Source organism: Mercenaria mercenaria, chromosome 12, assembly GCF_021730395.1.
Source record: "Mercenaria mercenaria strain notata chromosome 12, MADL_Memer_1, whole genome shotgun sequence".
Lineage (NCBI taxonomy): Eukaryota > Metazoa > Mollusca > Bivalvia > Venerida > Veneridae > Mercenaria > Mercenaria mercenaria.
In genome coordinates this window covers 48011546-48039223 of record NC_069372.1, presented here as the reverse complement: position 1 = coordinate 48039223, position 27678 = coordinate 48011546, and the positions used below count along the sequence as shown (strand labels likewise).

Sequence of the window (27678 nt, the reverse complement as noted above, 5' to 3'; positions counted from 1 at the left end):
TATCATAACACATCGCCACATAAAAAAACAGAATCTGGTATCTGCCAAAATTTCTGAAAATGAGGTAAATGACCAAGGACAGTTCTAATTTGTTTTGATAACCTAGTATATCAGATCTCAATTGGATTGCCGTTGGCACAAAAACATCTATGCTCTGTATGTAGTGCATGTCCCACTTTTGTATCCAATCAGCTGCCTTTTTTATATAGACAATCAATTAGCCTCTTCAGGTGCGAAGAGCGTGGTTCAAGGCAAGGAATTATGACTGCATTGCGCAAGCGCATTACGCTCCGCCCATATAAATAATATTCATGTCTTGTTTTCATTAGCGTGTAAACAATACGTTTAGAAATCAAATGCACTGAAACTGAAAAGGTTTACCTTATAAAGCATGAATGAATTCGCGCATAAATCGTACAAAAAGTTATGCACTTTCAAAAGCTATTGTTGGATATCCATAGCAATTTTGCGTCTTTAACAATAAATACTTTCTTAATGCACGTAGGCAGAAAAGCTTTGAGAGCGGTATACGGTGCGTTATTTGAAACTGAGTTCTCGTCACCCTGTACGGACATAACACATTGCAACAGCCGCGACAAAAGGTAGAAAAATAGATGATGTAACAATTAGGTGGAGCAATTTTTAATGAAGCTTAAATTTACACGTTATAGCACAGGAAAGGAGAAAACATTGGCAAAATTATGTCACTGTAAATGGGCGGAGCCTGCACTAAGTCGGTTAGAGCTTATTGAATATTCTTCGTAAATAAGAAAGCTTCAGTCGGTCGCTACACTCCCTCCTTTCAGCTTTCTTATTTACGAAGAATATTCAAAATATACTCCTACCTATACGAAGATCCTTTGGAAGCATAGAATGCAACCAAGCCAAATAATAGTAAACTCGGTTTGACTGAGTCTGTTTACAAACCTTCATTGATTGAGACTGATTATGAAAGTGCTACCGTGATAGAAGAAACTGAATGTGATGACAAGAAAGCATTGAGAGAAAAGCCTGATGTTTTATGTGCTACTGTGATAAACAAAGACAAATGTATTTTTTTTTGTAATGAATATGACAATGCAAAGGCAGATGAGACACTTGATGAAATATCCAGGGAAGACATGAAAGCATGAAAGAATAACGGTAGTCGCCAGAGAACAAAAACACAAAGATAATAACATTACAAGGTAGAATATCTTTGTTGTTACAACTGGTCTATATATAGTGCAGGTGACCAAAAAAGCAAACGTGTTATCTTTGGTCAGAAATCAACGTCAAAAGTGGATAAAATAAACATTCAACATGTTTGAATTGAATTTATATCTTTCAAATTCAGAACATTTTATCCTTTACTCAGATGCGTGCACATGACAAAACAGAAATCAGATTCCTCTATTCTGTCAGAGCAATACCTAACTTAAAATAATTGACCATAATTTCCTTGCATTTGGAGTGTGATTCCATGCATGCAGCTATTGAATTCGCAAAACCGGAAACAAAAATCTTCTTGCCAATCCAATGGGACTCTGTAATATCGACGGCACGACCTTACCACGTAGTGACACACAAGCATTATTATTTCAAAGACTCCAAGAGAGTCAAATCAAAGACACATAGAACTTTAAAAAATGGACCAGAATGAACTGGATGCGATTCATTAAAGATGAACTAGAGATGTGCTACTTTAAATATGACATTTACGAATCGGGGGGATTTTAGAGGGTGAAGCTGATGAGTTTTAAACGGTCAAACAAACAACTATCATATTTTTACAAAGCAAAATTGCCAATATCAAGCGCCAAGAATAAGGACTTGATTGCTTTGTGCATGCAAGGTGTTGAACCTGCCAAATTCCATGAGTACTATAAAGGTTTGCTAGCAAATCAGAATGTAAAAGGATTCTTCCATAAAAGTGACAATGATAGAAACAACGAATAAATTTGAACATGTGCTTTGTAACAGCAAATTTTCATGTACGTAACTGAAGCAGGCAAGTTAGTGAAACGTAAAGAAGGATTTGAATAATAGCATTGTAGATGTGCTTACATTTGCTTCTGTTATTTGAAAATGATTATATTTTAAGAATTGATTGTTTTCAAGAAAACGTTCAATTGAGTGTGCATTTTGCATGTACTTAAAATTAACAAGCTAAGTGTCTTTGTAGTGACAAAGATCATAGTTACTGTATGAAATGTTCGGAGTTAGAAATGACCAAGTTGTATAGGAAAAAGTAATTGTGATAGACTATGAGATCTATTGATTGCAATAGGTTTGATATGAAATACTTAACTACCCTGCTAAATTTCTATAATGAACTTGTCCATCTTTCAATTTGGGCAATACCATTAACTGTTAAAAGGATTGCTTACCTAAACGATACTGACTGGATGGCGAATAGTGCAGACTGACCTTTGACTGCACTAGTCGGAAAGGCAGAATCACTTGCCGCCAGCAGGCTAAGGGATAATAATGACTACCGATTGCAATAATTTGTTATGACTGCAGATTGAAACAGACACAAAAAATGAGATATAATGGTAATTCATGTTTATCATTCGAAAAGATTTTTGAAAAAAAATATCCGGTTGAGTGTAATAATCACTTTAAACTGATAATGGATAACATGTTTTGGTCTAAAATCTTCAGATTATTTTAGACTTCTGTTACAAACAAATAACATCTGGCAAATTACATTGGTATGTCGTTATCGTATTATATTTGTATAAACAAACTGCATTGCCAATTTGCCGTACCATTGTATCCATGTTTACTCATACATAGCAAAACAAAAAATGAATACGAATGTACTCAATTTTTGCTTTTGTTAAAACCAAAATATTGTTTTGGTATGTACGACATTTTCCCTCTTCATTCATCTATATACTGGTGCACCAGGATATAGTTGGCTGGGATGAAGAACAATTTTCATTTTGCCCAAGCCAGAACCTATCATCGGAAGACCTAAATACTGATATTTGACCAAATTTATCCTGCCAAAGCAAAATTGGGCTTATCTGTCCTCATTTTAAGAAAAAATAATTAACACATTATACTTCCAATTAACTGTACATCGGTGTATCATTTTACTGAGATTTTTTTATAAATAAGCATTTTGCAACATTTGAAAATGTGTTCGAGTTCTGAAAAAAATGACAGATACCAGGGTCTGCTTTTTTAATCGACGGCATGCATATCTTAAACCTTCACTTATTTCAAACACACCCAATGCTAGCATAATACATGAATATCTTCTACATCATGGATATCTTCGACGTCCACCGATATCAGACGCATTCAATGCTGTCATAACACATGGATATTACCGACCTTCACCTATTTCAAACGCATCCAATATTATTATAACGCATGGATATTTTCGGTCTCCGCTGATTTACGCGCGATTCTTACACATTCACGGTTTTCGCTCACCTGAGAAACACGCCATAACTGTGTAAGTATGTTTGACCTAGTGCTTTCATAGAAACAAATATTCTGACCAATTTCCATTAAGATTGGACCAAAAATGTGGTCTCTTAAGTGTTAACACTAATTGTATTTTCTTCAACCTAGTGACCTAGTTTTTGAGCCAAGTTGACCTACATTCGAACTTGACCTAGATATGATCAAGGCAATCAATCTGACCAAAGTTCATGAACCTCAATTGAAAAATACAGCCTTTATTGCATACAAAACGTTTTCCTTTGATTTGCCCTAGCGACCTAGTTTTGGACTCCTGACGACCAATATTCAAACTTGACCTTAATTTCATCAAGGCTATCATTCTAACCAAATTTCATGAAGAGCAATTGAAAAATACAGTCTCTATCGCATACACAAGGGTTTTTTTTTTATTTGATCTAGTGACCTACTTTTTGACCACAGATGACACATATTCTAATTTGACATAGATTTCACCAAGGCAATCATTCTGACAAAATTTAATGAATATCCAGTATAAAATGCAGCCCCTATAGCGTACACAAGGTTTTTCTTTAATTTGACCGGGTGACCCAGTTTTTTACCCCAGATGACCAATATTCAAACTTGACCTAGACTTTATCCAGACAAACATTCTCATGAAGATCCGGTGTAAAATGCAGCCCCTATTGCATACACAAGGTTTTTCTTTGATTTGACCTAGTGACCTAGCTTTTGACCCTAGATGACCCATTTTCTAACTTGGCCTAGATTTTATCAAGGTAATTATTATGTCAAATTTTCATGAAGATCAGTTGCAAAATACAGCCTCTATCGCATACACAAGGGTTTTCTTTGATTTGACTTTTTAACCTAGTTTTTGAAACCAAATGACCCATTTTCAAACTTGATTTAGATTTTATCAAGGTCATCATTCTGACCAAATTTCATGAAGATCAGTTGAAAAATAAGCCTTTATCGCATACACAAGGTTTTTCTTTGATTTAACCTAGTGACCTAGTTTTTGACCCCAGATGACCCATTTTCGAACTTGGCCTAGATTTTATCAAGGTTATCATTCTGACCAAATTTCATGAAGATCAGCTGAAAAATACAGCCTGTATCGCATAAAAACGCTAAATGTTCACAGACGACAGACGACGGACGCCGAACATCGAATGATCACAATAACTCACTTGAGCATGCTCAGGTGAGCTAACAAGGGAAGAAACGAGTACGAACATTGTGGAGGCAGTGCGTTTTGCGTTGGTAACTGATACATCAAAACATATGCATCTTTTATGCTACAAGAAGATGTTATTTTGGAAGAAAAAAGACGTACATACCAGATGTCAATCTGCGTAGAAATACATATGCGTCCCTGCGAAAGCATTTCAAAAATAAAAATCATGTATTTACAGCATGTGAATTGCCTTATCTGCACACGGATTTTCTCCCTGGGTGGATCCAGAGTAAAAAAAATGTTGCGCTTGATAGTACATTAAACGTGAATACCGATGTGTAATTTAATCTGTATCAAGATCCAGATACCGACACACTTAAGCAATTTACGCAATTTGAATTTTCGTCTGCTAAAATAATATGTTGCTTATATTGTCTGGAAAATGTTTATTTTCGTGATTATTTAATAAAACCTGACACATTCGCACATTGTGGGTAGACGCATTTAGCAAAAACCTGACAAAATGCGGATGCGGAAGTCATGCATTCAAATTAAACATTAACGATGCTTTCATAAACGATAGCAAGAAAAACTAGAATACTTTTACATAATCCAAACCTGTCGGAAGACAGAAACTCTCTCTCTCTCTCTGTCTCTCTCTCTCTCTCTCTCAGTCACCTACCCTATACTAGCAGCAACGCTATGCTGCTTGTGCATCTGGTGTACAATAAAGATAATTTTATTGTATGTATATGTACACGCCTTCAACTATAAATTCATTAACTTGAAATTATTTTATCTAACCATTAAGATATGAGCCGCGCCATGGGAAAACCAACATAGTGGGTTTGCGACCAGCATGGATCCAGACAAGCCTGCGCATCCGCGCAGCCTGGTCAGGATCCATGTTGTCCGCTTTCAAAGCCTATAGCAATTAGAGAAACCGTTAGCGAACAGCATGGATCCTGACCAGACTGCGCGGATGCGCAGGCTGGTCTGGATCCATGCTGGTCGCAAACCCACTATGTTGGTTTTCTCATGGCACGGCTCATATACAGTTGAAACAAACTCGGAATCCCGAATTCCAAGAGATCCAGGGTTTTACTTTTAGATAAATGATTGACTTGAAATGATATTTTAGGCACGTATTTTCGGGACGGGACAATGGTATATTAGGATACAAGATGGAGCGGAAGGAAGAATGGCAAGTAAACACGGGAAACATTAAAGGCATAGAAAGGATGGGTGAAGGGAAGAAACATCAATTAAAAGACAATATATGTAACATGTAAATTGAAACGGACAAAATGGAAGTTGAAAATAATTGTGCGCAGGCGCTTAGCGTGGCATACTCAATTATTCAGCTGTTTCAAACCTGAAAGAAGTTGAGTCGAGAGAAGCAATTAAAGACTGATGTGCACGGGGGTAGCGACAATACCAAATGAGTATGCTATTTTCCTAGTACATTCTTCACTTTGTAATAATTCTAGTGCTGAATTTCTATTATAATAGGCCTAATTTTTACTCTAATTCTAAAAAACACGTACACTATTGCTGATACTGTTTTTTTTTTTTTTTTTGCAAAAATACTTTATGGGAAAAGTCCTTAACTAGTAAAATTTGAAAGAATAAACAATTATTTCTATAACAATAGAGCTACATTTCCTAGTTCGCTATACTGAAACGTAAATAAATTATTTCCCCCAGAATCAAAGTAAATCGAGGGAAGAAAGAAGAACAAGTTCGTAAATTAGCATTTCGGATTTGTTTTCTGCATTGTCATTTACATTGTTAATGCATTTTCTATGTTAAATATATTATGAACAATTCTTCACAAAGATCAGTAGATTTGTATTTCAATCTAAACATTTGTCACAAGACCTGCGTGTGTGTATCATAATCAACTCGATTGTTTCCTAAAAACACATTTCTGAAATTGCTGAATGTGAAAATTATCCAACTTTACCTAGATAAAGAAAAAATGATTTAGTAAACATACATTTCACGGAAGTTGCAATGTTAATGTCAAAGACGGTTGCGTAGGTACAAATATGAAGCACATAGCAGACAATAACTTTAAGCAATCAAAACAATGTTTAAATCATTTGACTGTAAATTCTGTTGGTTTTTTTTTTTTTGTTTTTGTTTTTTTTTGTTGTTTTTTTTGTTTTGTTTGTTTGTTTTTTTTTGTTTTGTTTTTCAAAAGAAAGAATTTACAATAAAAACAGTCAGACTTTGCTTCATATAAGTAGTAAATACTTATATTCGAATGATTCTTTGCTTTATTATTACTTCTTACTTGATAATGAGAATCTGATGTAATAGCTTCATCATTTTCTACGTCTTGAAATTGTGTATATGCTATAGTCTGTGCTGTTCTAAGTCATATTTACAGTATTGACCACAAGATTATTTGCATATAATCCGTTGCATCACGCGGACGTTGGCTATTTATGAGTAATGCAACAAAAAAAAAGAGTTTTGAATTTTTTCTGAATATAAAATTTCTTACGAAATAAATATACAGCTAGTCTAGATATTTTATAAACTGCTAGCCTCCATCCATTCCGCCACCCCGATTTTCTAAACACTTATCTAGCGTTACAACTTAACTATTTATGAGCATGTATTGATAAAGGGTATACAGTGGTAAAAATAAATTACAATATGTTCTATATCCTTTCCGCACCTGTAACGTAATAAAACGTATTAGCGTCTGATGGCCTTTTCATGCTTCCGTAGAATCAACATTTATTAGACGATCTGCAGCTCTCAAATACGGAAATATCTTACATCCGAGGCATATACTGACACTTTAAGACAACATCAAAAAGGACCTTTTGAGCGACTTGATGAAGTTCCGAAAATCTCTATGTACCTTGCTCCGTTACGGACCCCTATGGGGTTTGTGTTTATTCACACCGTATTACCGGCGCCAGTGATGACAGATCACTGCCTGGGTGATAGACCCCAAAATTTATAGAAAAATAATACGTAGATTAGTTATTTGGTTGTGATAATGGTATAATAAATGCAAGGGCATTTTGGTATTCATGAGTCTGTTGTACATTGACTGGAAATATCATAAGGTAGTATTGGGCTCGATTTTCCAATTATTAAGATAATTATGAGGAGTTAAATAACACAATTTTGATCCAGAAGATGAATATGTTTGTTTTCGCTTTAAAATATCTTTTGAGTGAACGAACTCCAGTAAGTTTAGATTATACACGAACACTTTCATCCCTCAGGAGCATGAACACCAAATATAAACTATAGAAGTCTTTTTTTTTTTTTTTTTTTTTGAAAAGTTCCTGGCTTCCAAACTAGTCCGGGTAAATACAAATTGCTGCCTTGATTGGCAGAAATGTGCTTATATGACAAAATCGCTTACAGAACGGCTAACAATTTGACAGAAATACGAAATCGCTGTTTCATTGATTTCTCTGTTTCTACATTCTTGTTATATGGATTTGTAGTCACTTTAATTTGTTACATTTACTCTGGATTGAAAGTATATTTCTGCATGATTTACACCTAAAAAAAACAAAGACAAGTATCAAACCGAACACGTGTTTCTTTGACATTTGTTCATACAACAACATATTTAAGGTATATGTTGTAAATTCTAATTCAAGGACCTCAAAGCTTAGAGGTTCCTATTTAGAAGTAACAGCTTTTTAATTCCCAAGCGTTGTTCCAAATATTGCATGCTCTATATCTGAACATATGTATTATTATTATTATTATTATTATTATTATTATTATTATTATTATTATTATTTTGAGTCTGCCATCGATCTGAATAAAGATGTTGTTGACCACCTATCAGACTGCCATAATACATTCAATCTTAAATGTAGGGGAGGAAATGGGGCGACATGGATATCGTACAAAGGCATGCGAAATTGTTCCTGTGAACGGCGACGTGTTTGTTACTGCCGATGATCAAATGGGCATTACATCGTGATGACCAGGCCATAATACAACAACAAACAAACAAAGAAAATGTGACACACCATTAAAAGAATGACGTGTAACCGAAAATACTTATGAATTAGACATAGGTGAATGCGCAATCTAAAGTAATGATCTCTCTACTCTGTTATTGGATATAAATATTGGAACCATTCTATCAGTAACAGATAGTGAAGATAGTGTTGAAAGCAATGACGACTGATCTGTTGGAAAAAAAATCCACATTTTTAGCACATATCAAGGAATGTAGTCATTTAGATTTAGATACATCAGAAATAGGGTAACCTGATAGTAGAAAATATCCAATAAACACTAAATCATTTTTTCTTTACCTAGATAAAGTTGGATAATTTTCAAATTCAACCATTTCAGAAATGTGTTTTTCGAAAGACCCGAAACGAAAAGATTCTGTGAGGTTGGTTATCGTTTGTTCAAAGGAAAATCTTGTCGCAATGCAGGTCAAGTTGTTGCAAAGAAAAGTAGAATGTTCATCATCTGTTTTCTGGTCCGATATTAAAAATTTTGTGAAAAAAATGAGTTAGATCCAATAATACCAGATGCATTTTTTCCTCGCTCGCTACGCTCGCATAGGTAATCTATATCTTGTCCTGAGAGAAAAAAAATATAAAATATGCAATTTTTCTCGCTCGCAGAAGTTAATGTCTGTCATCAAGGCAATGATCTGCCACCACTGGCGCCGGTAATACGGTGTGTCATTTCGAGTTCAATTATGTTTTCGTTGATGAAAAGCTGACATGCCTTGCTAAAGCCACGGTATTTTCAAATCGTTAGAAAATGCTGAAAAATGACTCCCCATTAGCAAAAAAAAAAAGAGAAAAAGTCCACCCGCATACATTTTGATGGGAGGACCCCTGCGCATGACCCCTGACTATCAACCAATGCAAAGGCGACAAGCGTTGTAGGCTTAAAATGGACAATTATTATCTTAATATATACATGTATATGGAGTGCATCATAGTTTGTGCAAAATGCCAGGGGTAGCAGTTGTTGGCTTTTGTTTTAATTGTCGGGTTACCTTCGTTCAAGGTGTATTAATATTAAGGTTTTAATTACAAAGAAGTCAATGTGTATAAGTATGTAGCTATAAATAGCAGATGCACCTAGATCCATAAATTTTGTGAGAAGACATATTTTGAGGAAAGGAAGCAGTTGTGTGTAGCAGCAAGGTTTGATACGTATTAATTAGTCGTTCAAGTGTGTAGCAAAACGAAAGTAAGCGTCTTTGGTCTGTTTTTTCTCCTAAAGCTCATTTCTTGAAAAACAATTTGCTAAACAAGGCATTGCACCCGACGGTAGATCTGTATAGAAACATGGTCAAATTATATAAATTAAAGTACACAATTGCATGTGTTTGATATAAGGAAATATTGTCAAAATCCCCTTAATTTTAAGAGGGATGGGTGTAGGTTTAATTGCCTATTTTTTCTGGAGGTTATCACAAAGATCTAAATTTGTGTCATTTTGAAGTGTACATTATTGCCATTTGAATATTGCAGAATAAAGCACAAGTGGTGCACCTGTTTTATTAAAGAAAATTGTGTTAGAAAATAAATGAGCCGTGCCATGGGAAAACCAACATAGTGGGTTTGCGACCAGCATGGATCCAGACCAGCCTGCGCATCCGCGCAGTCTGGTCAGGCTCCATGCTGTTCGCTTTTAAAGCCTATTGGAATTGGAGAAACTGTTAGTGGACTGCATCCGCGCAGTCTGGTCAGGATCCATGCTGTTCGCTAACAGTTTCTCTAATTCCAATAGGCTTTGAAAGCGAACAGCATGGATCCTGACCAGACTGCTCGGATGCAGAGGCTGGTCTGGATCCATGCTGGTCGCAAAGCCACTATGTTGGTTTTCCCATGGCACGGCTCAAATAAGTAAATAAGGAAACTGAAGAAAATTAAGACGAGGTGGCCGAGTGAATCCATTGGGCTCTGCCCGCAAGGGTTCGAATCCCATACCTCGTCGGATAACATTTGAGCCGCGTCATGAGAAAACAAACACAGTGGCTTTGCGACCAGCATGGATCCAGACCAGCCTCTGCATCCGAGCAGTCTGGTCAGGATCCATGCTGTTCGCTTTCAAAGCCTATTGGAATTAGAGAAACTGTTAGCGAACAGCATGGATCCTGACCAGACTGCGCGGATGCGTAGGCTGGTCCGGATCCATGCTGGTCGCAAAGCCAATATGTTGGTTTTCTCATGGCGCAGCTCATTTTACTCCTTAGATCTACCTTCGGAAAATAAGAGAAATCATTCCATTTCTTATGATGTTTACCTATTCTTCGAAATCCATTATCATGACATCTGTTCTCCTTATCTAACTTTTTCACGATTTGCTTTTTTGCATGCGTATTTATTTATCTATTTTTTCAAGTTCACTTTTTTTATCAACATTCAAAGAAGTACATAGGAAAGATAAAATATGGCGGTTTGGTTTTATGGCCAATTTTCTTTTACAGACTATTTTATAATTGTTTGTTGATAGATTTATAAGGTTTATTCACAAACATTTTTAACTGTAGGGGAAATGGCAGCTTAAGGTTTGTAGCGGATACAGAAAAACTTACCATGGATTAGATTGCATCTTTTGAGCTACAAAAAGAGGCTATATAATGGAAAAAATACAAGATGCAGATACCAGATGTTCATATGGGTAGAAATACATAGACATCCCTGGCAAAGCATTTCAAAATAAAAATCATGTAATAACAACACGTGAATCTTGTTTGCAAAAGATTGTTCTTACGTTCATACATAGGCAGATCCAGCAAAAAAAAAGTAGTTTTTATGCGAGACTGTCCGTAAGTTTTGACCTTGCAGTCACCAATATTCGCCAACATTTCCGGACGTTTCCGTATCCTGACAATATCTACATGTACTATATAAGAACAATGGCACGGTGGCGTAAGGGTAAGCTCTTTTCAGATCATTCAGCACGACTTTATGTTGTGTTTCTGGTATTGACTACAGTTTAGTTTAGCTTGAACTTTTCGGTATGGGTGGTTCCAATACTCCTGCTTTCATAGCATTGTGTACTGTATAATTACCCCGTGGATATGGTGCCTGCTATTTCATTTTGTCTTTTGGCAGTTTCTGTGATATGCGGGCTCCGTAACCTCAGATCTCCTTTCTAAATTTCATTTACTTTAGTTCTGCACATTGTACTTTATCTAAAGTGGCAATAGCAATTCATTTTGAAAACGGTGCACACGTACTTAATCTAACGTGGCATGAGCAATTTATTTTGAATAGTATACCTGTAAATCTACTTTATCTAATGTGAATAATGAAAATTTACTTTATCAGATGTTGCATTAGCAGTTCATTTTATATAGTGTACTTTACCTAAAGATATAACGTCGCCTTAGCAACTCATTTTGAATAGTGTACTACGGAAGCTTATTAGGGCCTACAGTTGGTGAGATGTTTTGTGCTAAGTCGACTTGTCTTTACTCGCCTAGATAAGATGTTTTACACATGTCAATAAAATTTATTGACAAAGATTTAAAGTATTGAGGTAATGCAACTTAACCTTTCTCGATATGCTCTATGTTTTTCTCTTTTCAACTTAACTTTTCTCGATATGCTCGATGTTTTTCACTTTTCGACTTAACTTTTCTCAATATGCTCGATGTTTTTCTATTTTCGACAAATATTTAATTGAAAAAAATATACATCGTGATTTTCGAGAAAAACATTGTGAGAAAAATTTAAGTTGAAGGTCACCGTGACCATGACATTTGACCTAGTGAACTCATTCTCAGTTAGGGCCAACTAAGGCACTGGGAGATCGTTGTGGCAAAATTTCATCAAAATTCATTCAGTAGTTTCAGAGGAGATGCGGAAGAACTGACTCACGGACGGATGGACAGACAGACAGATGGAGGGTAAACCTATAGTAATCTCCATATTTCCATGTATTCACATACCAAATTACATTAATCTAGCCACTATAAATTTTTGTCAAAGGATCCATATGGGAAAACTATATTTTGACTATTTCTGATGCCATAACAACATGAATTTTAACAAAGTGTTGTGCATAATTTCAATATTGCCATCTATTCACATATAAAATTACATTGATCTAGCTAGTATCAAAACTTTGATATATTTATTCTAAAGTGGCATGAGTGATTCATGTGGAGTAGCGTGATGTATCTAAAGCGGCATGAGAAGTTCCTTTTGAAAACTCATAATAATGATCGGTTTAAGTTCTATGTAATATGAGAAGAAAAAAGCAGATGGAATCAGATGATACCAATACCGCCCCAAAACTCTCGTGCACGGTATACAGAATCGGGAAATGTCTTGCTTTGTTAAGGCAGTGTACCTGTAATGATAGTCGGCAATTTCCGTAGGATTCCGTATTCTCCGAGTGCCACTTCCGTAAAATAACGTAAATAGCCGATTGTCATTACATTGCCATTACGGGTATTAACTTTTAAGGCTTAGATATCATTTCACGACTACCACATGGCAAAACGTTGTTGTTTCTTTTTCAACTGCATTTTCGTTATGACTTCATACAGAATTCACAAAAGTCAACAATGTGAATAAAATAAGAACAGTTCGCCTTTTTGCACTAGACTGAACAATTTGTGTCAGACCATCTGGTGTTTTTATATCCTACATATAAGATATGTATAATCAGCACAAAGGCGAAAAAAATTATTTTATCTAGAATGTTTACATTCCGGGTAAAATCTTTAAAGCCTCTATATCCCAGACATTGGCTTCGGATTGATAAACTTTCTGCACTTGAGTATTTATATAACACTATCAACAAGCGCTGATAGTGTAAACAGGGGGTTGATTCAGTCAGGCAATTAAACATATTAGGTATTAGGGGGGAGCTTTACTACCTATGAGAGAGTAAGCAGACGACTGTTATCTGAATTTCTCCGCTTGATATTATCTAAAAGCATTTATTCATTCACATTTTCAGTTTTGTTTTTTCTTGTACCAGAATAAAACACTGGATTTATGTAATATATGTCTTTTTCCAAATAAGGTTTTCTACATGTATAATGTAGCTATTGCTTCATATTCCTTTCATTCCTTGCAGTCATAAGTCCCACCTACATTACCAAGTAACTGCAAAACCTTGCATTGTGTTCTTTACTCAAGTAAATGTAACTCTAAATCTGATACACTGCAGAAAAGAATGTCCCTTAATTTTGATAAATGCCATTCAATTGACAAATGGAACTAAATTGAACAGCTGTTTTCTCATTTATTGATATCAATACACATAACAACAATGCACTTGTCATTTTTATTTTGTAGATAAATTTAAACATTTAAACATGAAAACAATTAATAAATTTAGCCTATTCCACCATCACTTGCACAGCATTTTGCTTACCCTCCATTTGTCAGCTGAATGGTATTTTTTTCAAAATTAAGGGACATTCTTTTCTGCTGTCTATCATAGTTCTGTAGACGGGGAGTTTACATTCACTTAGGTAAATAACACAATGCAATGTTTTTGCAGTATCTTGATGATGTAAATGGGACTTGTGACAGCAAGGAAACAAAAGAATATGAGGCAATAACTACACTATACATGTAGAAAACATTATTTAGAAAAAATGCATTTTCATTCTGGTACAAGAAAAAAACAAAGCTGAAAACATAACAGTCGTCTGCTGATTCTCTCATAGGTAGTAAAGCTCCTCCCCTAATACCTAAAATGCTTAATTGCCTGCCGGCCGGTAATTCACTGCCTTAAAACTTTAACACTGGAAATATTACGGGGGACCAATATGATTCAGACCACAGAATTTATCGGGACTATGTGGACGCTTCTCTAATATTGAGGTAGTACAATAAACGTTCATAGACTCTTTTTCAACGGCATCACTTTGAGCTCCATCCCTGCCCTCTCATAACAAGAGCTAAGCGAGCCACTTTCTATACTTGTTTATATTACAACAAAGTGGAAGAAGGTTTCAACGGCGTTTCTATTACGTTAGCAACTTATTAGTGCATTTTATAAAACAAACACAATTAATTACATTATATAACATTAGATAACGAACTAGTCGGCGTGACCAGCAAAATTGAAACAAATCTAATTCAAGCTGAATAACGTTTATGTGTGGTCGACGCTCAAAGAGCGCGGGAAAATGACTAAATGGGGATAACTGCCTCGACATTTTTCATTCTATCCTCTGCACCAGCATTGAGACACCTGTTTAGCTCGAAGAGCAGGCGCTTTACGACGGACTAAGAAGTCATGTGTCGTGAGTTATCGTCCCCGCTCCACGAAATAAAATTTCGGATGAGTCTCGTGTGTGGTGTGTAGAGGGTTAGAGGGAGAGTGTTGGGTTAATTGGTGCCCCTTTCGAATCTTGTACCGTCCTCCAACTTATATAATTAAAAACAATTCTCAAGAGTAGTCGTCAATATTGTTACAAGTGGCGACAGTGAATAAACCTAGATATGAGCCGTGCCATGAGAAAACCAACTTAGTGGGTTTGCGACCAGCATGGATCCATACCAGCCTGCGCATCCGCACAGTCTGGTCTGGATCCATGCCGGTCGCAAAGCCACTATGTTGGTTTTCTCATGGCACGGCTCATATACTCATTCACGCACGCGCGGGGATCTTGTGTTGTCAGTCATCCGTTTGCCTGGCTGCTGTTACGGTATAAAGAATATGTAAAATATAATAATGGATCATGCATTAAGATATGATAATAAGTTGATGCAACTTGGTATATACCCCAGTCACACATACGGCGCGGAGAGATACATCTAGCCACGGATAGAAACGTAGTAATCCGTACTGATCCGTATCGATCCGTACCTGAGCCGTACCTCAAAGTAGTAACCCGTATCAATCCGTACCAATTCGTACGGCTCAGGTACGGATCGGTACGAATTACTACGTTTCTATCCGTAGCTAAACGTAGCTATCCGCGCCGTATATGTGACTGTGGTATATTAACAGCATATAGGAAGTTGGAAGAATGGGGGAAAATTATAAATAATAAAGGAATGTTTACATTCAATTCCTCCAGTGAAACGAATATATAAGTCATGACCTAACAAAAAAATCGAAAAAAAACACCTGCTCGGGTGCTTTTCGCATTTCATTACATCTCATAAACAGGGTCTGCTGTTATCGCGTTTCGTATGCTTCCAAGCCTCATCTTATCGTAATTACATAATTCATCTGCAACCAACTGTAACAAGCTGTCTGGTGTTTTTTACAGACCGAATTCCAGTTCACTGCAAATATTCTAGGAAAATACCTTCTTTTTTCTGGTTTTTTTTTTTGTTTCTGTTTTTTTTTTGTTTTTTGCTTACATGACAGAAAAAATAAAAAAGGCATTTGTTATATCGTTGCATAATATATGTATACTATAAAAACGTTTCAAATGGTAAGAAACTGCATCAAAGTTTCAACTTTCATCTTTTCAACGTATTTTGAATTTAAGCATTTTGTTCAATGTCTTTAAAGTATCCATATGAAGACAACCGGAGAGAATGAAAAATGCTTGTCATTTTTGGGGGATTTTTTCTGAATTGTACTGGTTTTAAAGCTTTATCTAGTAAGCATCATTTTATCAAATAGCCATTCACACTACAGAGTTTGGCAGCAAATACTTGCATATTAAACAATGTAACACTCTTTTGTCCTTATTTGATCGTGTAGCTATGGATGTAAAAACAAAATTGTCTTTATTTTAAATCAATTCAATGGTCCTGATGTGTTTAAATCCTGTAAAAAAAAACTAAGAAAACAAGAGATCACAGAGTGATCTTGGCGCCCACCAATGTGCCATTTTTGAGTGTTCCAAATTTCAAGACTTATTGACTAGCTCAAGGTCAAATTTCATTTCCGTACACAACACTGTGCATGTGGTCCAAATTCGAAAGCTGTAGCTTGAGAAATGTGAAAGTAGGTCACTAGATCAATTTCAAGGACAAAGTTCTTTGTATATAAAACTATGCATGTGCATCAAGTTTGAAGGCTGTAGTTTGAGAAATTTGAAAGTAGGTCACTAGGTCAATCTTAAGGTCAAAGTTTATTTCGGTACACAGAACTATGCAAGTGGTCCAAATTTGAAGACTGCAGCTTGAGAAATGTGAAAGTAGGTCACTAGGTCAAAATCAAGGTCAAATTACACTTCAGAACACAAATCTATGCATGTGGTCCAAATTTAAAGCCTGTACCTTCAAAAATGTGAAAGTTGGTCACTAGGTCAATGTCAAGGTCAAAGTTTGTTTCGGTACACAATCCTATGCATGTGGTCCAAATTTAAAGCCTGTACCTTCAAAATTGTGAAAGTAGGTCACTAGATCAATGTCAAGGTCAAAGTTTGTTTCGCTACACAATCCTATGCATGTGGTCTAAATTTGAAGCCTGTAGCTACAGAAATGTGAAAGTAGGTCACTAGGTCAATCTTAAGGTCAAAGTTCATTTCGGTATACAAACTATGCAAGTGGTCCAAATTTGAAAGCTGTAGCTCGAGAAATGTGAAAGTAGGTCACTAGGTCAAAATCAAGGTCAAATTTTATTTCGGAACACAGAACTATGCATGTGGTCCAAATTTGAAGCCTGTACCTTCAAAAATGTGAAAGTAGGTCACTAGGTCAAAATCAAGGCCAACTCATGTCAAGGTTCATCTTGCCACTCAAAACCATACATGTGGTCCAAATTTGAATGTTGTAGGTTATTGACAAGAAGATTTTAAAAGCTTTTCCCTATATAAGTCTATATGAACCATGTGACCCCCAGGGAGGGACCATATTTGACCCTAGGGGGATAATTTGAACAAACTTGGTAAAGAACCACTAGATGATGCTACATTACAAATGCCAAAGCCCTAGGCTTTGTGGTTTGGACAAGAAGATTTTCAAAGTTTTTCCCTATATAAGTCTATGTAAACCATGTGACCCCCGGGGCGGGGCCATATTTGACCCTAGGGGGATAATTTGAACAATCTTAGTAGAAGACCACTAGATGATGTCACATACTAAATATCAAAGTCCTAGCTAGGCCCTGTGGTTTTGAACAAGGAGTTTTTCAAAGCTTTTCCCTATATAAGTCTATATAAACCATGTGACCCCCGGGGCGGGGCCATATTAGACCCCAGGGAAATAATTTGAATCATCTTGCTAGAGGACCACTAGATGATGCTTCATACCAAATATCAAAGCCCTAGGCTCTGTGGTTTTGGACAAGAAGATTTTCAAAGTTTTTCCCTATATAAATCTATGTAAATTATAGAAATAAACAAAGGGCCATAACTCACTAAAAAATTGTTGAACCAGTCTGATTTTCAGGGGGACACAACTAGGGTACCAATACATCATTCTGACAAAGTTTGGTCAAAATCCCCCTGGCAGTTTCTGAGGAGATGCGATAACGAGAAATTGTTAACGGACGGAAGGACGACGGACCACGGACGCAGAGTGATTTGAATAGCCCACCATCTGATGATGGTGGGCTAAAAAACTATAGATTCAAGAAAATTTAACAAGTCCTGGTAGTCCTGCGCGTACGATGCTGCAGTATCAGGACCCTCATTTTCTTGGTACGTTTTAGGTATCTGTGGTAGACTTGCGTTATACAACAGCGGTAATTGTGTTCTTGTTTACCAATTTTTTAAGTTATGTGCAGAATTATGTATAATGTAATGTTTAAACTAACGAGAAATAAAACCGATGTTTAAAAAATCTGCATCACATGCTTTTGGTTGTGTTGTTGATTTCTGGTCCCCGGTTATGGATATCTAACAAAATTAACAAATTTTGACTCTTTCTGACGTCAATCAGGGGCCGTAATTACGGAACCTATGATTGGATCATGCTCACCTATTCATCATGGAATCCAAGAACTATTGTTGATAAAGATATATTTCAAGTTTGTATCAAATCAAACCATAAACGAAGTCTCTACGTGGCTGCAAAAGACAAAGTAGCAATTTTTGGCCCTTTAAGAGGCTCTAACTCTACAACCCGTGATTGGCAAATTTTACCGAATTGTTGATCATGGATCTGGCCAGTTTTCAAGATGAACCGAGATATTTAACCAGTACAAGTTATGTGCAAGTTACCTTAAATTTGAGTGTAAAATGTGGTCTCTATCGTGTTCGTAAGCCAAAATATTTAATTTTAACCCTTTGAGGAGCCATAACTCTGGAACCCATGATGAAATCTGTCCAGTTTTCTAAAGGAAACGAGTTCTTATGCCAATACAAGTTGTGTGCAAGTATGATTAAAATTGATTGCAAAATGTGGTCTCTATCGTGTTCACAAAAATTGTGAACGGACGACGGACAATCACAAAAGCTCACCTTGTCACTACGTGACAAGTGAGCTAAAAGGGTTTAAACAGAGACATTATGAAAGAAAAAGACAAGACACAGATATTAGATTACCATCCGCAGAAGGATATTTGTCCGTCCCTGGAAAAAGCATTTTTCAAAAATGAAAATCTCGTGTTAACAGTACGTGAAATGCCTTGTTTGTGCCAATGGCACCAGACCAGAAAAAAAAATTATCTTCCGTTCTGTAACTGTCACATTCCTTCAATATTCTTATCTCAGAGAAGCAGTTTCATCAACATGGGAGGTTCCAGTTAGAAAAAAATTAGTTTTTATGCAAGAATTTTGTTCGCGTCAACATTCATTTACTGTTACCTTGTTGAAATGCAGATACGCTATTAAAACTGCAGAACAGATTGCACTGCCAGAGTTTACATTCACATTCAAATGAAATATTGTGTAAGATTAGATACATACAGCAAATAAATCTTGGCATTTAAGAGTACTTCTAACGTAAGCATTTGTACTGTTGCAGGCAACTGGCGATAAAGACGAATTTTCACATATATCAAATATTTTTATGTATTTAAACTTACACGACTTACTGGTTTCGTACTGAAACATATATATATACATACTAGTATATGTGCTAACAAATGCAAAAGAAACTGATCCCTGAATATACTGATGTGCAATGATAAATTTGCAATTTTATGTAGAAGAAAAAACGTTCTTTTCAATTTTTTTCCCCATTAGAATATGAGAATGTTGATCCAAAAGTAGTTTTGGTGTATTTTCAACTCTAAATTGTTCACTGTGTATGCACCCACTTGTTATATCAAAATCATTCAGCCCCTCGAAGTGTGTTTTTGTGTTTTTTTTATTTAAGGGCACTCATTTATGAACTCATATTTGTTGTTAATAGCCTTTTTACTTGTTTTATTATTATTATTGTTATTATTATTATCATTATGGGCACAATGAATGGACGGTCACGCGCGTCTTAAACACGGATCTGTATTTGTAAAGAATATTTTCTTACCTTTAAAATTTTACAGGTATGAATAATAGGGTATCGTATTATAGAACCTAAAACATATTGATATCATAAAAGCTTCAAAATATAAAAGAATTTTAAATTCAAGAGAGAAATTACGTACACAGGATATGAAGTTTGATTTACATTTAGAAAAAATATTCTTAACTTCAATATATGAGCCACGCCATGAGAAAACCAACATAGCGTGTAGGACCACATTCGTAACAGATCGCATTTGTAACAGATTTCGTACGTATGCGATCGCATTCGTAACAGGTAAAATGTGTTACGAATGTGTTTGTCCAACATGGGGGTTGACATGAGAAGCACATATGTATCATGTTGAGTTTTATACTGCAAATGTTTAATCAGTTGGTTGTCATCGCAACATCATTAAATGACTGCCATAAGCACCATCACAAGTTAGCATCCCCGTCGTCGACGTCAAAAACATCATAAAATTATTTGAGCCGCATCACGAGAAAATGGGCCTTCGGGAATCTTCGAGCCTTTGCAACCAGTGTGGGCCCAGATCAGCCTGTGCATCCGCGCAGTCAGACCATAGCCCACGCCGCTCTCTGTTATTTCAAAGAAGACTTATTCTACCTAAATCAGATGCATAAATGCCAGGTCAGCCTTAATATAGAGTTTCCGGAAATTCACAAAAATGTCCGAATGCCAATTTTCCCGTGACTTGGCTCAATTTTTATTATCATTTCTGCATCCACTGCCGCTACCACTATAATATGATTACAACTTCAGCTACTTCTACTGTTACCTCGAATAGCTGAAATGTAGACCCACATGCTCAGGCCACTAGTTCGAACCCGGTGGTGGCATACGTTTGTAGATATCTTCTTTCGTTATCCAGAGCTGTCTCAAGTTGGGTGACAAACAGGAAGTTGCTATGTCCTGGGACAAATTATATACAATTTGTCATGGACGGAGTCGTTAGCCTTAAGTCTAGGAAGGCCCGACCTTGTGCATGCTGCGAACTAATGTCTATGAGATTTTAAGAAAATACACCATAGTTTTTAATTACCGTCACCACACTGAACTCGCTTCTAAGGAAATAGGCCTTCGTTTATAATAATCCCGCCGTGAAATAGCGGCGTCAGTTATCCTTGGTATAACGTGCCCATGCATTGTCAGATTTTCAAATTATTTGGTACAAATGATCAGCACGGATAGAAAGTTTGTTTCGATTATGATCCATGTTGCTATATCCAAGATCATGGTCACAGCTTTGAACTTAGATTTGTTTTGTTATTTTGCTGTAATATATACGTTTGTGTCCGGATCATAACACGCTTTAGTGAGATATCCAAATAGCTTGGTACAAATAACCACCATTTATTGACAATCGATCATATTACACCTATTACTGCAAATGACTCAAATTTTGGCACTCTGTAGAATGGTTTTGATGAATATTATGTTTGTTTGTTGGATTTAGAGCGCCTGTTTTCAACAGTATTTAGGTAATACAGTTTAGGGCAGTTAATCGTACCATTGATCCTACAACGGACCATCCCAAGATTATAATGATTATGATGATGATGATAAAAATGTCAAAAATATAAAAATCAGTACAACAATATCTTTATGTAAGTAACTGACAACTTCCCAGCTTGAAATAGCACCGATAGGCGAAAATCGCAACAGATACGAGTAGTTATCACCCGGTCTCGAACGTGTATCCCTCGACACTCTAGTCGATGGTTATTTCCTCCCATAAATATTAATTGAAATTATACCCTGGCTCATATACGAGTTTACACTCATTCAATCGTTTACGGGTCTGGTAAAACGCACCGATACACGTAAAGTCTTAACTGGGTGGATGAGAGACACAATATCTCTGGAAATTCCGGCCCTGACTGGGAATTCAACAGGCTCCGCCGGTTTCGTAATCTGCAAAACTATCCACTGCACCACCCTCACCGATGGAGTTACTTGTGCCGCTCCTATAGAGATACAAAATAAGTGTTTCCATACGAATGCAGACACCAGGCCAGGCAAGAAAACTTTCTTAGTAAATATAACCCAATAAAGTTCACGTCGGGGTTTTGAATAGGATATCAAAACGTCAGTATAAGTTTGTTTTTTTTTGTTTTTTTTTTTTTTTTTTTTTTTTGTTTATTTTTTTTTTTTTTTTTTTTTTTTTTTTTTGTTTAAATTCAAAGCAATGCGAATTGCCAAAGATAAACTAAACGAAAACGAAAAACCTATCTTGCAGCGAACCCGCGCACGCCGACCACATTAGGATTAGAACAATAGCCATGAGCAGTCTTCGAATAGTCAAGCTAGTCACTATTTAAAAGTATACATAAATGAATATATACCCGGTGTTCTAAGAAAACAAGCTTTTACAAGACTTTCTATGTTGAGACTGCATTGATCTTGTTTTTAGTGCATTTTATTTGGTGTTGAAGCGATACAACCTATAAAAATTGAAAGGGATTGCATGTGGTGTACATCTTCCCCTTTAATCATATATATTCATATATTCATGCATTCAGTAAAATTGAAATCTTACAAACCAAAACCGATATAATATGAGAAATTTATAAGTGACATGTACATGTTGTACCACATGCGCGGATCCAGAGGGGGGTCCGGGGGTCCAGACACCCTCTGGAAAATCCTAAAGAAAGCAAAGAAGAGAAAAATGAAAGAAAATGTTTTTTTCGAAAAGGCAACATTATAGGAAAGTGTATGTGGCTGCTGATACATACGACCCCGACATAATCCATATTTGTGTTAATTATCTCAAAGAAACTAAGATTTTTACCTGTAAGAAAACTTAATTTTATCATTTTTTTTCCCCCAAATTTAAGAGCTAAGCTAAAAAAAATGTGAAAATAAAGGGTATAAAATGTATGTAAAATTGCAGTGGAAAAAAAAATGGCCAAGAATGCAGGAAATTAAGCGCTGAATTTCAAAATTTTTCAGGGGGCATGCCCCCGGACCTCCCTACCAGGGCGGCTTATTTTCAATTTCAGCCTGTTCAACAAAAACTTATTGACAACCCTGTACTTGTAAATGGCTAGCATCCACAGAGAACATTAAATTATTTAGTGTAAAAAGACACATGTTTTTTCAAAGTTCGATCGGACCCCCTCTGACAAATTTGGCTGGATCCGCGCATGTACCACGCTACTATGAACAGACCATTCATGATAACGGTATTCTTTCCAAATTTAATTGCCAGATAACAAACCAGTGCCAAGATATTAACCTGACCGGAAATATCCCTCTAATCAACAAGATGGTCGTCATGGCCCACTATCGCTAACATGAGTAATACTACACTATACATGTTATTAAATCTGTGATTGTTGCCATTTCAAGGGCCATAACTCTAAGACAAATAGCGTGATGTGGCTACTCTTCGAGGAAAAAAGCAAGATCTTAATGATATATAATTTCTATGCAAGTTTGGTCAAAATCAAATAATAAATGTGATCTATGTCATGTTTACAATGCTAAAGTCAGCAAATTTTGTCATTTTAGGGGCCATAACTCCAGGACAAATGGTGCTATATAGCTGGTTTTCGCAAGGGATCGAGATGTTATAGATATATAACTTCTAGACAAGTTTGGTCAAAATGAAATAATAGATATTGTCTCTATTGTGTTCACAAGACTACAAGACTAAAATAAGCAAATTTTGCCATTTCAGCCATTACTCCGAGACAAATGGCGCGATATGGTTATTTTTAAAGGAAGTGAGATCCTTTATAAGTTTAATAAAAATCAAATAATAAATGTAATCTCCACTGTGTTGACAATGATAAAATCAGCATTTTTTGGCCAATTCAGGGGCCGTAACTCCAGGTAAAATGGTGCAATACGGTTGTTTTTGAAAGGAACCGAGATCTTATAGATATATAAGTTGTGTGCAAGTTTAGTAAAAATAAATAAAAAATGTGGTCTCTATCGCGTTCACAAGGCTAAAATCACTAATTATTGCCATCTCTGGGGCAATAACTGCAAGATGAATAAGGTGATATGGCTGGTTTTTGAAATGAATCGAGATATCATAGATCTAAACACGTTCTGTGCAAGTTTTGTCAAAATCAAATAATAAATGTTGTCTCTATCGTATTCACAAGAAAAATGTGAACGGACGGACGGTCGTACGACGGACGACGTACAAAGAATGATCACAATTGCTCACTTTGTCACTTCGTACAAGTGAGCTAAAACATGTTACAAATGAGTTTCAGATGTTAAAATGCACTTTTTTGTTCATTTTTCCGATTGAAAATGACATGTGACAAATGTTATCAGATGTCACATCAAAAATCGGCATCGATCACATTTGTCTCAAAAATTGTTACAAATGTGCTTGATTTCTGTTACATATGCGATCTCATTTGTAACACCTGTTACATATGCGATCGCATTTGTAACACCTGTTACAAATGCGATCTATTACAAATGTGGTCCTACATAGCGGCTTAGCGACCAGCATGGATCCAGACCAGCCTGCGCATCCGCGCAGTCTGGTTAGGATCCATCCTGTTCGCTAACGGTTTCTCTGATTACAAAAGACTTTGAAAGCGAACAGCATGGATCCTGACCAGACTGCGGGGATGCGCAGGCTGGTCTGGATCCATGCTGGTCGCAAAGCCACTATGTTGGTTTTCTCATGGCGCGGCTCATATATTATGTACTTAACTTTCACACAGAAATGCAAAACTTTAAAAAGCAGACAAGATAAACTCTCTACGTCTGCTGTCTTATTATACATATTTCATGACGAAATTAAGGTGTTTTTATACAGTAAACGAAGCGAAATTAAACGCCATTCTTAACACACATTGTATATTTTATCTGCGCTGCACATCAATCCCATTTATTTTGAAATAAAAGATGTATCTGCACAGTAAGTTAAATATTATCATCCAATTTTTTGCAATATATCGTCAGGTATGTTGCGTTAAATGTACAAACGTATATTAACGACTTAATATATAATTAGTCGTGGATAAATGTAAATCCGCAGTGAAAAAGTAGGTGAAAACGAGCTATACCCCTTCCCTCCGCGTTATTCCTTCCTAAAATAAGCATACAACCCGGGCTTTTAAACGTTGAAAGAAACTTCCAGTGATATGTAAACAAAGACAGTCGCCGGTGATCTTCCGGGGTGCACACCTTCAAACTGGTTATTAAAGTTCTAAAAGATCATTCGATTTTTTTTCGCGAAAAAAAATAATAAGGCGAAGCAATTATTGTGTCAGTGCAATGATATTCATATACAATTGTATAATATCCTAAAACCACACATAAAATTCTTACCTGCACTGGAGAATACTTCTGAAACAAACGCAGCCAACAAAACACAGACGACAGCAACCAAGCGTTCCATTTCTTCTTTTTTCAAAAAGGATTTCTGTCAATTTAACGTGCTTGCAGACGTCAATAAATTTTTATTTAAAGTCTTCAAATATAAATAGTTTTATAACTAAATGATCATTAAAAATCACTTTTCTCTCTATTGATTTTACAGTTCCAGTATTTTTTTTTTAAATGAAATATTGTTGGTTTGTTTTATTGTATTCCCTATCTCTAATTATTTCGTTTTTTTTTTGTTTTTTTTTTTTGTTATTATTATTTCTTTTTATTTCAGGCAAAAAAAAAGAGACTAAAAACTGTCCAATGTCACACTGTGACACTACTCGATCGTTGTGGTTGATAAATATCCAGTAGAATGAGAAGTGCGTACAGCTGCTGATCCTATATTGTTAAAATGAATTACAAATGGAGTGATATAGGCAAACGTAAATAGCGGTAGAATCTTGTCCCCGAACGACATGAAGCGCAGTCCTGTAGCAGGGAATTCGCGTGATCAAATGATCTTTACTTCTGCACTTTTTTCTTTAGCGTTTGAAGATATTTAATGTGTGTAACTACGCATGCGGTTAAAGCAGCTAATATTAAGCGTTCGGCGATGTATACATAGAAACTGAGACCTCTCATTTCCAAGATCACAAGTACCAGTTCTGATAGGGTCTGGATAGATAATATTTCGTAGCAGACTCGCGTGAGCGTGCTTCAAAAAACTTAAACAATTACTGAGAAAGTGATGTAGTTCCTTTGTTTATATTGTTTATAATGTGGCTGTCGCATTTTCTTACGACCATGAAATACATTTTTTGTTAAACCGTATCCACGATAATTGTATTTTCTCAAATATTTGTCAAAGTTCAATTAAAAGAAAGTACATGTATTATTGAATCTATTGGTTTTCATTACCTCCCTTATAGGTTACACACGCTAAAAAGCTGTTCTTCTTTATTCTATATAAAATTGACATATTTCCAATGGCAGCAGCACACATTAGGACCCATTTTAAATGTCTGTAACTTACATTTTCTTGAAGAATATTGTCAGTGCTGAATAAAAATCAAATTAAAAGTGGGGGTCATGTTTGATGCAAGAAAAGTAATTTCAGTCAAACACACGAACTGCAAAATTTGACAAGTGAGACCCCAAATTGTAGTGGTGCTGTATGATCTAAAATTAGAAAGAAAATAAGGAAATCAGCTCTACAGCCTGAGCAAAAAAAAACCTGCAGACTATTTGAATCCGCCATTATGCCATTTTTTCGCGCCATTTTCCTATTTAGTGTATGTATGCCTATATGACACTCGGCAATATTGAAAGTAGTGCTTTTCCAGTCTTAATATGCGTACAATCTATCTGAATAGTCTAATTAAAAGCCTTACGGGACTTTAGGTAAGTGTCTCCAGTGTTTCCCTATAATGTGCTACATTGACCTTCATAGCAATTTTTCACATAAAAATTATTTTCTACTGGCGATCTGTTATACCCCAGCTTAAAAAGTAAAAAGCCTTGCCAAGTAGGATCGTATTCGCAACTCCGAACATTTTATGGCTCATCCTTCTATTGATATAATTGCATTAAAATGTAACTGTATCGCCACGTTTTAACAACTGAAGTATCACCGGATGTTAGTGTATGGGTAGTTAACAAATTAGATGACAGATCATAATTATTCATGAAAATAAAAAGTCATTAACATAAACACACTGGTTATTCGGGTATCTACTCGTGTGAGCGATACCGCCCTCGTGTGATTAATGTACATGTTGATGAACAGGAAATTCACACCTATAACAGGTAACTATTCCGTATTTTACTGAAGATTTGAAAAGTTTTAGTATTAAATGTGTAAGATCATACCTTAACTATATCCATGTCAAATATCTATCTCATATGATCTGAATAACTGTGAAAAAATACGTTTTTTGTCGCGGAAATGAAGATATTTTAAGGCGATGGTTTATATTTTCACGATTAATGGTACTATTTCGGATTATATTAGGAATTTTTTGTTAGGAAAATGAAAAGCAGTCATTCTGTGTATTAGTCATTGCTTTCATTTCACAAAACCTTGAAGCACAGTAAAATTAGATCGATTTTTTCGAAGACAGTGTCTAGAAAATAAGATACCTCTGACGATGTACCATGGTACCATCCTCGTTGTTTCTGTCAATCCAGCGGATACCGTCCTCTTTATTGAAATGTACATTAAATTGACGCAGATCCCTTTTCTAAAATTTAGCGATAATATGCAATGACCAGCTAGGATGAAGATAGAACTTTGGTCCTGTATACCCTCCAGCTACTGGAAGCAGCCTATCCGAAGAAAAACTTCTCACATAATTTCTTCCAGTTCGCTTTCAAGATCCATCTACATAGACACATTCTTAGGTGTATTTTCAATTG

General features: G+C 35.9%; 1 protein-coding gene across 1 annotated transcript in view; it reads right to left on the bottom strand.

The window, feature by feature from the left end:
• Positions 1–25884, bottom strand: part of LOC123534416 (carbonic anhydrase-like) — a 38404-nt gene extending 12520 nt beyond the window's left edge. Inside the window, exon 1 of the mRNA XM_053519964.1 lies at positions 25225–25884. Coding sequence (XP_053375939.1) covers positions 25225–25294 — 70 coding nt within the window. The 5' untranslated portion in view covers positions 25295–25884. The remainder of the gene's footprint in view (positions 1–25224) is intronic.
• Between the last annotated feature and the right edge of the window lie 1794 nt (positions 25885–27678).